Genomic DNA, 14,877 nt, shown 5'->3' with positions numbered 1-14,877 from the left:
CCTGTAGTAGCATCCCAGTGTTGTTCCTGTTGGGGGATTAGCAGAGATCTAGATACGGTTCCATGTTTTTATCTTATGCACATGCTGAGAGGGTTTCTGCACAGCACAGTGCATTGCTATGGAGACCAAATGGCACCAGCTCTAAAAAAAGAAGCTCTAATGTCAGGAACTGCATTACTATGATGCTTTACCTGGGCTGATTTACCTCTCTTTTCTGCATGATGTCATGTTGACACAAATCCAAGCCATACACACACACAAACAGCCTCCCTGATAGGATTTATCCTTCTAAAGATTTGTCAATCACCTCTGACTGCTGTTTCCCTTACTGCATTTCCCCCGTTTGGATAAATAGTTGGCAGAGGAAGGTTCTCTCTCTCCCCCTTCCAGGCTTTCTGCTGAAAATCAGAAAAATCAACATCCAGCCAGATGTAGAAACACAAAAATTCCATAACAGCCTGTTCTTTTGAGATTTCCAGGAAAACCTTCTGAACTGCTATCAGGCTCACTGGGAGTGAGCGTGAAGTAACACGGCTCTGCTGGGTTCAGTGAATCTCTCCCTGACCCACACCATCTGGTGCCCTCCCCATTTACAGTCAACACTTCCATAGGGATTCCATTCATTGTGAGATACCTGATACTTCTGTGCCAGCCAGACCGCGAACGACCATCTTAACACATGTCTGCTATAAAAGCAAACCCTGCAGCAAGCTGTTTGTCATCTCCTTATTCCCAGGACCCTAGCTACCATTGAATGGACAGAGGTGCCTTTTTTCTTGGCCACATCCTTCATTGAGTTTTTGAGGTCCAGCTGAGAAAGCTATTTTGTCAGCTTCTTTTTTTTTTTTTTAATCTTGCAGACTATCATTGGCACAAATAACACTTTTTACATACTTGCAGAGCATCCTGATGCCCTTTCATTTGAGGACATGACACCCCTTGGCGCTCCTTGAAAAACAAGCCTCAAAAGCATATAGAATAGTCTAGGAGAGGTCAGAAGAGAGTGCTGGTTTAATAGGGGAGATAAAGTCACCCTTGTTAATTGTGTATCTCTCTCTACCAAAAACATTTATCCTGGATCCTTTTCAAACAGTCTTCCTTTTCTAAAACAAAACTGTTCAAAGGCTTAGCATGTTTTCTAAGCCAGGGTGGCTGTATTTATTATTTTTTGCCAAAATCTTGCTGTTTATTTATCTTGCATTCATTTCTCTGTTGAGTTTAAAATTTGGCAACACTACACACCATGGAGTGTCAGTGTCAAGAGTTTATTGAAAATGAATCTGATACTCTGGGCCTGGGACCACTGTTAGACTGGACTAATAATCTCTGAGCTCTAAGCATTTTATACTGCTGAAGTATAAAGCCACAACAGTAGCTCTAGTGAGGGACAGAAAGATTGACGGGGATAATGACACTGGAGTTAGCATTCAAGGAAGCGCATTTGACATAGAGGGTATTTAATGATGGGATGACTCTGGTGTCAGGTTTCAGCTCGTAATATTAACAGGCTAATGCCAAGCATTGCTTTAAAATTCTCCCAGAGACTTTATAATCAAGTTATTGTTTAAAATTATAATAGGTTTGATATCTGCTCAGTTGTCCTCCCTCCATCCCTTTCCCTTCTCCCCCTGCAACCCAATTATCCTCAGTTGCTCTGAAATTACTTATCTGGTTCTGGCCAAGTCCCATGACACCAGCTGACTGAGGCTCAGCTGATATGCTCTGGGCTCTGGATGCTGCATCCAGATCACATCACTGAGGGCTCTGCCTTTGCCAAAGCCAAGCTGGGCCTAAGGCAAGTCAATAATATTGAAACAAACTGATTTTGCTTAGGAGCATCAGGCATTCATGTCCAAATGCAAGGTGCCCATCAAAAATGCAACCCAGCTGATTGGGCTAGAATCCTTTTGCACCATCTCAGAAACATGAGGCATGGAAATATGTTTTCTCCATAGCAGAAGTTTGTTTCAGAAGATTTTTTCTTCTGTGATGAGCACGCTGAGATAGCACATGTACTTACTGTTGTGTCATGCAGCACCTTGCACTATGACCTGACTTGAGTTCTCCAAAATATAAGTAACTTTGAATGAGCAGCTACTCAGGAGTTATGTAAGCCACTTTTTTCTAGGATTATACTATATGCCTACAGTGGCAAGGACTAAAAGGAGAATTGTCAGAGGCTGTGGTCCCCAGCTTGGTTTTGACTGCAGTGCTTTTCATCTCACTGTATTCTGAGTGCTGGAGCTAGCATCAGGGACCGCTGACCAACTTTGCCACATATGCAAGGGGACACATGCTTAATGAGTGGGTGACTTTGGCTTGTTAAAATTTTATGCTAGCTGTACTCTGTACTTAGAAGTGTTTCAAAACAATGAATTCTTGATCCTAACCGCTTGAGTTCTCTGTGCCAGTAGACTACTGATGCACTGATACTGCCAGAGGGGAACCCAGGATTAAATTCTTACTGCACAGCACCCCATCTAAAATGTATTAAAGCAAACTGTGAATCAGTCATAACTATCAGAAGAAAAAATAACCCTTTTATTTCTTTCATTGCAGAAAAGTTTTAAAAAATTAATCACTCTTACTCTGTGCCTCATTAAACACCTATGAAAGCTGTTAGAAAGCCCTGAAGCTCCTACATGTTATTATGAGATAAGGTCATGAGACAAACTGCTCTACTTGGCAATGCTCAGCCCAATTTCTCATCTTTCCCTAAATGCAGCTTCTGAACAAGGCCAGGATTTCTACATGGACGCAATAGTCTATTAGTTTTTCCTATTGAGGGCAAGATACTTGGGCGTCTTATTGCAAAGCAATAAGAGCTGCTCCACAGCACTGGGAATAAGTACTACACTTGCTACTGTATCCTTCACCGGATAGGGTGATTTTCTTACAGTCACCTCTCTTGCTCCATGCTCCTCTTCAAGTCATTGACCCTGAGATTTAGGCTAATAGAAATTGGCTCCCTCTCACATAAAATAAACAGCTCCAGTAATGATTTCCCAGCTCTTTGATGATTTCAGTATTTTTCTACCTCTGACCAAAATCTGGTTCATATGGTAGGATAAAAAGTCTCATTAGGTCATTTAGGTCATTCTAGCTATTACAGGATTATCCTCTGTGGTATCTTCTAAACAACTTTGACACGTCTCCAGAAAACTTAAAAAAGATTGTGAAAGATTACTTAATATTCAGGCTAACTTTTCCTTCATCTATTTTAATTCCTAGACTTTTCAGCTTCCTCTGTACCAGGAAATCTGACATAGCACAGTAAAAATGGGAACTATTGACAGCTCTCACTACCTGCAGTCCCACACTAAAATGCACTTGTCCAAGCTTGCATCTGGGTCGTGAGACCTGCTATGTAGATTGTGGCCCCACACAGACACACTACATGTGCATGCAATAGCATAGACCCCAAGCTCTGTGATAATCAGGCTCCTTGATACAGTCCTATTTACAAACCTGGCAGGATTTCAGTTATCAACACTGGGTCCACACCAGTAGGTTCCTCCATCTCATTTGGTTTTACATCTAACAGACTCAACACTGGCACCAGGCTCAGGGACACTACAGAAATACAGCCTGAAGCGTAGCAGGATTTGCTGGTAATTATGAATGTCACTCTTAGTTGATTTGCTGCTACCGATTTGCATTCTTCCAGTCTTCTAGTATTGGTTCCTCCAGTGCTTTCACCGCATCTGTACTTCCCCCCGTAAACCTCGCTAGCTCGTAGGTATCTTTCTGAAAGAGAAGAGTCCAGTGCTGTGCCTTGGCTAACTCTAGTCTCAGCCTATGAAACAAGTCTGAGGCCAGCTCACCACATTCTGTGAAACATGTTTCCCCAACCAGCACTCCACAGAAACATGCATGTTATGAAAGAGGGTCCTTTAGGTTACAAAATCTGTTTGAGGTCAGGAAATGGCGGTGTTCAGATCCTCATCTTTCCCCTTGTCTTGCCCCAAACAGTACACATTCTTGCAAGGACCAACAAGTTTTCAGGTTGGTCTTTGTGTAAAATGTGACAAGCTTGGGTCAGTGAGCAAATGTGTTTCAGTTGATTGTCACAGTATTCACGCGCCTAATCTTCAGTATTGTGCCGTGGTGAGAATACTAACAGTCAAGTGGGACTGGGCTGAGACATTCACAGTTATGAGCAGATTTATCAAAACTGAACATCTCTTTTATCGCCTCCAGCAGCTGCAGCACTCAGAAGTCAGGCAGAGGCAAAATCAGTAAGGAAATACCTTTTGGGGCAGTGTAATGCCAACCCAGGAGAAGCACTGAACCAATTAATGACTAGCTTTTAATGAAATTATTTAATTACATAGCCATTATTAACTTCTGTAGCTGCATAATTGTGTGATTAATCAAATCTAATGCCTTCAGTCAGAAAATGTTTATCGGTGGGGCTCAGGGAGAATTTTTCTATCTTATACAGGGTAGTACAATTGGCTCAGAGCATAAAGGGGTTTTTGCTTTCCTCTGAAGCATCAAGTACTGACCACTGCTGGAGGCAAGACTGATGTCTGACTCAGTGTGGCAGTTTCTATGTAGCAAATGAGATTTCAAGGACAGACAGAAAAGGGATGCTGCAGTCTCATTTTCCAATATACAGTCCAAGCATATGTACATTTCCCTGTTGCTGAGCATTAACAGAGTAGATTGAAGTGTCAGTAATATAGAGCATTAAAAGGAAAAATGCAAAGACCCTTGGATAGCTTTAATTTAGGAAACGCATTTAGATGAAAGGAATAGTTTTGAAAGTTAATTGCATTTTGGTCTGCCATAAGACAGCTAATGACAAAACTTGCTTCTGACCTAACTCATCAGCTTTCTGTCTTTGGAGCAAATATTAGATGTCTGCATTTAAGAGACCTTCTTCAAACACCAGCATGATTTCAGCGATAGGCAGAGTTATTCCCAGATAGCCAGTCTCCTGACCTACAGCGGCAGAAACCTAACAAGAACACTTGCTGGGAGTCTACGTGGGTCTGAAAATTTCCCATTGTGTGGCCAAACTAAACCCTAATAACATTTCTTTTTCTCCAGCACTCTGAGATATGCAGGCTGGCGGCCAAGTTAAACAGATACTTTCAAGCTTCTCTCTGTCTCCACTGACAACTTTAATACCTGGCAAATTAGAAGCCAGAGCATCCATGGAATTGTCTGATACGAGTCAATAGAACGGAGCAACAAAAAGAAAAATACATAAATAAACAGTGACGCAAAGTTGCGGTTCCATTGCTCATGCCAGGGAAGAATTTATCTAGAAAGTGTGTGTATATAGAAAGGGAGACCTGCCAAATGTATAGTATACAGAAGAAGTTTCCACTCACGTTTTTCTCTGGACAAAGAGGAAAGACTTAGATTGTGAAAGCAGAGTGTGCTACATTTTTGTTGAAGTTCTCAGGGCTACTATTTATTTTAGAATTTCTGCTTTGCCACTCAACAGGTTTGGTTTCAATGCCTTGTGCAGGTCTAAAAGCACAGTAACATTAGCTTTAATCTATAATCTCTGCCTTTACATGTTAGAAGTCACAGAACCCAACTTTATTCTAGACGTGCAAGACATGGTGGGCTGGCTCTTAGAACTCAGGGGTCCTGGGTTCACTTCCTAGAGACAAAGCTGGAGATGCAAACATGCTGTGGAAAGCCACCACAGCACGGTAAAATCAGGCCAACTACGAAGCAGCCAATCTCCCATTGCAGCTGATTAGAGTTGCAGCTGTTTGTTATGTCTGAATTTGCCTGAACATCTCAGCTGCTGGCTTAGAATGACTGGCTTTACGGACTATGACATACAGAGTACCACCTACTCCACACAATTGCCCAAGAAGAAAACTACAGGGATAGATAATTTACAGATGGACCCTACAGGCTGTTCAGTGTGGTTGTGCACAGATCATAAACCAACGTTCTACTCTAGCCAATGCACTGCACACTCATGACCTTTCCAGAATCAGCAACAGTTTTAAGTGAAGATACTGACACTAGTTCTGTCAGCCAGACTGAGAATATCAGCAGCTTATGGGAAAACTGAAGCTTTTGACAGGTTCCAGATTCAGAGGCAAGATAACACAACTTCTAAAGTCATAGTAGCATAATCTAGCAGGACATACTTACCCTTTCATAGTTGAAAGGAGCTGGGCCTACTGTATATAAAAATTCTGTCATGCCAAGCATCAACCTGCTCTTAAGCCTGCAACATGACAGTGCACACAGTTGGTGTCTTGGATCTGCTCCTTTTCCTAATCATGATTTCTGTTCCCCTTGCTCCAATTACTGTATCTGTCTCTTAGCTGTTGTTTTGTTTCCTGGAGCAGGAATGGGCTTTGCTTTCTTTCTAAAGCACCACACTCTGACTCCCTGATCAACTTTTGGGGACTGTAAGTACTGCAGCAGTACAAATGAAATAAGTGAAATAAGGGTAATGAATTATATAATTATTTGATGAATAGTTGATTATTCGGATTTGGTTTAGGGTCATTAGAATGTAGCTTTATGATCCTTTAAACACATATGAAATATACACGAAGTGCTTGAGCGCTGCCTGATTTTAAATTCTCCCAGGCACATTCATAAGTCATTATGAACTGAGACATGAGCAATGCCATAATCAGTCTGTGAATGAGGCTTATTCCAGAGAGGTGCATGTTAAACAGTCCCTAAGCAAAGTGGAGAAGTTCAAAAGCCATTCTCACATTGGGACCCTTCTGAGAACCAACCCTAAGTTATCCAGACTTCTTCCAATGAATTCCTCAGATGGAAGAAACCAGGCTTAACAAAACATTATTTTTAAGGCAGTCTATGACAGAAAGTACCTTTTTTTCCTCCACAACGCTTGCTGTTCCTCAAGGTCACCTTGTGATACAAATCCTCTCCAGGGTTCTCCTACTTTTAACATTGAGGTTGCTCCGTGTGATCTAAGTTGCTTCTCTCCCACTGCCTTCATCACCTATAATAAGAGAAGACAGCAGAAAATGAAAGCTGGCTGTCTTTAATAGCATCAGTTACAGGCCAGCAGTTGTAATGTTGAAAAGCATACTGCTCAGTAATTTTAAAGGGCTAGAGAATATAAGAAAGATTTTGCCCTACACTGCAGTATCATTTTAAATTAGAGTCTGTCATAGATTATTCATTATTTCATCTTTTATTATACTTAAAGAAAAGTCATAGTCTTCAGTTCTGCTTTCAAAAAAGTCAAATTTTTATTGACCTGTGTCAGAACAATGAGAGAATATTATTGTATGTATAGGACGCATTTATAACATATATATATAGTGCACTGAAATGTGGTAAGCTAAAAAGACAGGGCGACAGGACTCTTTGGTTTACTCCTACATCGCCTTTTAAAACACCGAATTATTTGAAATACCTAATTCAGTTCCCTCACCCAATCTGTAAAATGTCACTGTCTTACAGGATGCTGCAAAGGTAAATTGAAATGCCTTTTTTTTTTTTTTTTAAATAATTTTGACCATTAATTACACATAGAGAATAAACCTTATGGAGACAGGGTCAATATGTTATACTGTTTGTTCTCAACAGGCGGAGAGCTGTTAACAAGAGCAAAGAATCCATATTATCTGATCACGAGCGTGAGGCTGTCAAATACCAGCCAGCAGTACAGGTAGAAGAGGACACCATGGACTTCACACTGGAAGACTCTGTTCTCCTTCCTATGGATCCAAACCTGGAATGCCACAGCCCACCTCCAGATTACAACTCCGTCATTCACTACTCAGCCCCTCCAGTGTAATCAGCCCAACCTGACACAGGGCATCTTGCACCTCTCTTAACCATGCTAGATTCTTATGTGCCTCCATGCCTGGATAGAGGCTGTGTAAAAACAGAAGGGAAATCTGACAGGACAATGGTTCATATGTTTCTTCTGGCACATCTCTGATGTGAATAGAAACATTTAAAGAGCATCTTTTTTGCTATCTTTAAATGCCTATTGCAACATATGCAGTAAATTAAAATTCTGTCTATCAGAATTGTAAGTAGGAGCTGTAACCCAGAACTGCTTCCACTGCTTCCTCCCCTAGCTGGGACTGTTCATTGGCATTTGCAGATTTACAAGTTCCTTCATTCACATTTTACTCCATAAAAGTCACCAAGAGTCATGTCAAGCTAGTTGTGAAAACCAGATTCATTCTACTGGTCCTGCACACATCCTGCAGGGATTGTTTAGTACGATGCTGTAAGGGATCAGTTGAAAACAACAGCTATACACAATAATGTTTTGCTTTTGGAGAAAATCCAAAATTGAAACATCATTCTTCGCTTGGGATCTCACCTTCTGTAAATATTTCTGAAATATTCTGAAATCCAAAATATTTTGGGTACAATTTGTGATTTCGTAATTTCCACTGCCTATAGGATACACTCCTAAAAATGATATGGCACAGAGAAAGCAGATAGTACTCATGTATCAAGAGGCGGGCTGGTCTTTTGGGCCATCAGGGCATACAATGTGGTTAAATCTGTTTCCCTGTGTTTTCTCCTTGTCCAAATAGCAATTTATTTAGCATACATGCAATAGGGAACCTTTATAGAGATGCATCTGTAATGATTGCAAGGCAAAATCACTGCCTTAAATAAGAACCTTCTTAAGCTTAAATAGACAGAATTTCCCAGCGCACATGCACATGTTTGTGAGAATGCATAAAATACTCATTAACAACATGAGAGCTACACATAAACGCACATACACCCTTGAGACACCAGCAGGCACTGTTTCCTTTCCGCACACAGGCTATTTACTAAAAAGGAAAAAAAAAAACCAAACCCAAACATTTCCTTAGGATTCTGTAGCAGATGCCCAACAGTTTGATCCTGGGAATACTAGCCCATGCTAAACTGTAAGCATACGTGACACATACTTGTCTCTGACTGTCTTGCCAAGGTAAATATTGGTATGATATGCAATGCCCTCTGCATCTAAACACTTTATGGATTCATGGTAATTCAAAGCTTTTTTTGCAGCCAGGATTGAATGGATCATAAATTCTCACATTTGAGAAATTCAAAGGGTGTTCCCCCCCCGCAAAAGCTGTGTGTGGCAGGGACTACTGGTCTGCAAGTATGTATACCCAGGTCCCACGCATACCCCATGTATACTTACACCAACTCCAAAAATAAGCAAATAATCCTTGTCATTTAACGTGCTATGTAACAATCAGAGTTGACTTCAGAAATCTAGGAAGGGAAAAAGTATCTAGGTTGCAAGTATAAAAAGCAAGGCTGAGAAAGATGTTCATTCACAGTCAAGGCTATAACCTCCTAAGTTATAAACCTAGATCTATAAATGACTCTGTGCAGTTTCTTCCAAGGTCTGCACAACCCTTTCGTTTTCTTCTTAGACTTGACACTGATTTGACTTCTTCAGAGAAAAAGAATTTTTCTTCATTATTACAAACTAAAGGAAAAAAAAAATCTAACACTTGCAAAACAATTATTTTACCTTGGCGAAGACAGCCAGTGAAGAAAACATTTCTGGATGATCAGTTACAATTGATTACGTTGAAGTAAACACAAACAAGCCTCAGGTATTATCAAAGGGGAAAACAAATCTCCAAACCCCATACCATGTTAACTGTGAATGCTAAAGCATCTGAAGTACAGGCTCTTGGGAACTGCGCTTCTCATTCTCCTTGACTTCAGATATGATGTATTAAGGAAATCACCTGCAGTAACTCACGAGCCCCTTGTTCATAGTGGATCTGCTAGATAGCTGTGATCTGTAGTTGCTTTACGGTCATTTTTGCACTTCTTTGTATTTTAGTACCTATGTATTAAGCAGAGCTGGTCATATAACAGAAGAAACTACTGGGAAAGGATCAATCTGATGAGCCGCAGAAAGCTCATTGGATCAGTTTTTCATCAAACAGTAAATTAACTATCTATTATCTGATCAAATAATCAATCTCTTCTTTTGGAAATAATTTATTCACATGGCAAAAAGAAAAAAAGGTGCAGACAGTTTGTCTGGCTCTACTGTTAATGGCATCAGTGAGATGGTTTGTTATTGCGCCTTGTTCTGTAGGGTAAGAAAATGACAATGTTTAAAAACCTTTGCTTATAAACTTTAAAATAATTACATACAGGGAAAAAACCTGCAAGTATGCTCTCTACTTTGAGAAAGAATGGGAAACACTGCTGTGGGAACTGTCTGCTTCTAAGAGAGCTGAGTATATCATCTTTCCACTTTATCAAGGATGAACTGTTGAGGTTTGTCTGAGGCCAGAAGAACATGAAGCATGTTTCCCAAGTGGGACCCAAGCGAACACTCTCATGGAGCACTGGTAGCCAGGTCCCTTTCTGGCTCGCAGTAACATATATCAGCCTTTCTGCATTGCGTGAGATGATGTGAAAACAGAGTACAGGCTCAAGTGCTCAAGACACATTTTAAAACACTGGTTGCATTGATGGCCCCCTGAACACTGGGAGCACCTCTGCAGTGGCAAAATCAACAGCTGTCTTGAGCAGTATCGATGGTCATTTCTTCAGAGAGCAAAGATACCTTCCGAACCCGCAATAATGGCCTTCAAGTGTTTTGGAAATGGCAAGTGACTGATGTTTGGGCAGCTGTGTTTCCGCTGTTTATTTTGAGTGGAAGATTTTTCCTTCTTATAGTAAATGTAACAAGCAAAAGTATTGCCTGAAAGTATTATTGAATATGTCTTCTATTTTATTTACTAATATTTTGTTTGTCCTTTTCTATCCTCCCTTAATTTAATTATTGTTCTTTTCTTACAGTGATGTATATAGTTTACCTAGTAGAAACAAATATAGTGATTCATTTATATGGTAAAATTTGTAACATTTTAGGCAAAAGAGAAAGAGATACCCAGACATAACAGAGTTAAGTACTGTTACTAAACATTTCACTAATGCTTGCAGGCCAGGCTCCAGTTTACAGTACCCTCCTAGTGCCATTTCATAGCAGTTCTCCTCTTGGCTGCGAGTATCTCTGGCTCTCACTTACTCTCCACATTATTTAGTTTCAGTTAGGAAACAGGGATCTGGAGGAATCTGGCAGGTTTATCTCATTCCTGGAAGTGTCACCAGGCAGCCCAAGGTAAAGGCAAGGAATTTTCACTGCCTCTGTTTTAACTCAAGGCTGGTGTGTTGGCTAGAGGACCAGAAGGCACCAAATTGTTTAAATGATGTGATGTTTATTATTTTTTCAGACTTCTCAGGGATTCTTATTCGACTCCTGTCAGCCACCTGCTTTATCTAACCTGACTGAGCTCAATGGTATCTGGTATTAACACGTACCTTTGTTTTCTTTAATGGTGCTTACTCCTACTGTTTTTGTCCTCTTGTAACCCCAGAGAATTAGGGCAAAGGAACTCAGAGCTCAGCATAGAAATGTGTTGTCTTCTCTCCAACAATCACCTGCCACATAAATGTCCAAGGATAAGTGCCTTCACCTGCATGTTATTGTTCAGGCTGGTGTTTTTAACAATCTGGTTTCTTATCTCCTCTTTTCTCTACTTTTCATCTATTTCTTGGTATTTGTTCTTCACAGTCCCTTTGGATTACTTTTCTCTGCCTTTTGAATAAAATCAGGTATAGGACTCCTGTATATTCTACTCTTGCAGAGGCTGAACTAGGTAATCTAAAACAAGCTTTTTTCACATTAAAAATTTTCCATTACAGGCAAGGGAAACTAGTTTATACCGGTTTGTCTGGAAGCCTTTCTGTATCCTTCCCTGAATGAGAGAAGCTTCTTAATCTATTGATTTTTCAATATTTGATAGCTGGAGCAAAACAAAGGTTGGTGACTATCTATGTGAATCTTATCTTTCTCCTAGTTCTTTCTCAAACAATGAGGTTTCTCTTAGGTTCTTCCAAGTTATCCTCACAAGAAGGGGGCCCTAACCAGGATGCTGGGCCCACACCATCTACTCAGGATATCAAAGAAGGTCAGATAAAAACCTAAAGTCTGAGTAATAGTCTCAAACAAAACCACTGAAATTTGAACACACTGAACGCTAAAGACGTATACATTTAAGGCTGCCTGCAGGCATAAACTGCTCTGCTTAAGCCATCCCACTAATACAAACACTACTCTCCAGTTAGCCTGCTTGGTAATTCCCCAGGATAACCTAGAGCGTCCAGGCACTTCTCTCTTTGTATTTATGCTCTTGTATACTGTAGAAATGTTAGTCGGCATGTAAGCCTGTAACTGGCCAATCAACAGTTTGTGACATATCTTCTCAAGGATCCTTCACGCTGAACGTTGGCACTGCCTTGTCATGTCCTATCTTGCTTTACAAATTTGATCTGGCCCTATTCCAGCTGTAAGGGTGTGGTCTTGGGTCAATGGTCTCTAGGTCCCATCAGCACCAACTGGACAACACCGGGAAATGTTTGCAGGGAACATCACTAGCAAATAGCTACATAACAAGATAAAGCATTATTGGGTTTTCCTGAACACAGGAGTTAGCCAGGATCAGTATCATACTCAGAGATCAGCCTATAATTTTTTTCTTATCATAAAGTGAATAGAAAATACAGAAGGTAGCAATAATTCTTTTGTCCTTCCCTGCAAATAGTAATGGCCAAACCCTGAGATCCATTTTCCTGTTTTTATACTACACCACAAAAAAAAAAAACAACAAACAGAAAGAATTTTGCCAAAGTAATGACACCAGCACCATCTTACGCAAGTAAAATTCAGGGAGGATTTATGGATTTGACCCTATCAAGAGTCAGTCACTGTGTAGGATGTAAGTGTTGAGCCCAAGTTTGTTTGACACGTGTTGTTTTCATATTGTGTTAACATAGAAAAGAAAACTTGCTGGACTGGGTCATTTGGGACCCCAAGCAAATATGATGCCATAAGGGCTGTGGTTACAGGAAGACTAGTGTGGTATGCACTGAGCAGCATCCCATTGTCCTGCCTAATAATCCTGTGCTACAAGAGCCAGCACATCCTTATTACTCAATTCATTTTTCCTTAGACCTTGAGTTGTCAAAGCAGCTAATGAAAACGGGGAAAACTCCGTAACTTGGGACTTAAAGAAAACAAACTAAGTGCCATGTAATACTCAAAACACTAAGGAATGTTTGTCTGCCATGTTCCTGTCTGTCTGAAGAATGTATGCACTGAAAACAACGCTTTCTTATGTAGTCAAAAATTGTACTGTATCTATTAACCAAAAAAATAAAAAGATTCTATATTTATACAGCCCAGGGCTCCTTTGTGTCATCTCTTGGCTTGAAAAATGTTGTCCTTGAAGCAGAATACAAATAAATAATGCAACAGTTTTGAGAGATTTTTACAAGGCATAGATCTCTCATTAATTTCTACAGGGGGTTCAAAACTTAGGACTTAAGCCTGCCACATTGTCATTGCTCAGAGGTATCTAACCACTACATTTGCTTAAAAGATTCACAGGTCTCAGAAAATGCTGGCCCAATTTGCTGGAGAAATACACAAATCTAGCTGCCGCCAAGAATAGTCCATGAAACATAGAGACTGCTGTCTTGTTAAATTTAAAATAAATAAATAAATGGGACTGAGACAGTAGACAGAATCAGAACTCTGCATTCTAAATAAGACCCATGTTCACCAAAGCATGTAAGTACGTAAGTCTGTGAAGATAATTTGCAGAACATGGTAGCATTTGGGGGTTGTTCAGATTCAAAATTCCAGAAATTGTGTTTCATTTAGCTTACCATAATATTCTAAAAAGAACACAATTAAACAATTATTTCCCAATACACAGCCACAATGTTGTTATTGAATTCTCACTTGAATAAACTCTGCACTGTTGAAATATAGAATATTCCATGCTCTTATTTTGTAGTTAAGGTCTAACATTTAGAAGGCTGAGGGAAAAAACCTCCCAACAATAATCAAGTGCAGCAGGCATGCTATTTTCCTTACCAGCTGGCTAATCTTTCTGAAATACTATTTCCCATTCCTCTTTCCGTTTTGGTGGCACAGCAGGTAACTACTGGCAGAAAAAATATGACATCTTTGCAGATTCTTACAGATTGACAAATACAAGTTTCTACTTATGTCTTAAAATAAATACTGTTACTAGAAAAAAAAAGTATGTTAGAGTTTCAGAGCCATTCTCCCGTTAGTCTTAAAAGTTATTGGTCTGTGTATTTTGCTAGTCACATTAAAAACTATGAAGCACTCAAGTCACTTCAAACATTTTAGTTTCTCTTCATTCCCTGTTCCAAACAGTCCTGGAAATAAATGTCTAAATTATACATGTCATTTGAAATGCAGCAATCTCCTTTCATCCACATAATGAGCAAGAACATTCTTCTCTGTAAACTATAAAATGATTCAGTTACTTATATAACGCATGAGTCATTGCATGCTAGGCAATATAGAGTCTCCTTTATAGGGAAATTAATGTATTAAAGGGTGGAAGGAAAATATACAAAATTAATTCTGATTTGCTTTTAGCACAAAATGTGAATTATTAATCACATACAGCTTGAGTTACACTTGTGGAAGGTACTCTGTTATGGCATGCCTTGGAAAAGAATCTTGGGAAAAAAAGTACAACACTAGGAATCAAGAAATGTGAGCTTTTCTCTTAGGTCTTGGCCAGGCTACATAACTTTTGTCCCTACTTTTGGCATACCTGATGTAAAAAATTTTTGTTTTTACAGCAGCAGCACGTAGAGATGCAAGACCAGAAAATCTCAGTCTAAAGTATTGAAACTTGGTGGTTCGAGGTGATAAAAATCCAAGAAGAAAATAGGGACTAGCAAGAGAAAGATTTAGGAGTAAGATAAACAGATTTTGTGGTGGTCACATTAGAAAGCTGAGAATCCAGCTGATTTCCAGTCAGGTCCTTTTTCCTTCCTCCCATAATGAGACTTAATTTATAA

The 14,877-nt window shown here is 39.8% G+C and overlaps 1 protein-coding gene across 2 annotated transcripts in view; it reads left to right on the top strand.

The window, feature by feature from the left end:
* LOC142087829 (vascular endothelial growth factor receptor kdr-like) overlaps window positions 1-13,208 on the top strand; it is a 142,840-nt gene extending 129,632 nt beyond the window's left edge. For both annotated transcript variants that reach the window (XM_075162511.1, XM_075162510.1), the window contains exon 30: window positions 7,555-13,208. In XM_075162511.1, coding sequence (XP_075018612.1) covers window positions 7,555-7,765 — 211 coding nt within the window. In that variant the 3' untranslated portion in view covers window positions 7,766-13,208. The remainder of the gene's footprint in view (window positions 1-7,554) is intronic.
* The last annotated feature ends 1,669 nt before the right edge of the window (window positions 13,209-14,877 follow it).

This window comes from Calonectris borealis, chromosome 13 (genome assembly GCF_964195595.1).
Source record: "Calonectris borealis chromosome 13, bCalBor7.hap1.2, whole genome shotgun sequence".
NCBI lineage: Eukaryota > Metazoa > Chordata > Aves > Procellariiformes > Procellariidae > Calonectris > Calonectris borealis.
Note: the sequence above shows the minus strand (reverse complement) of the source record. Positions and strands in the feature narration are given on the sequence as shown.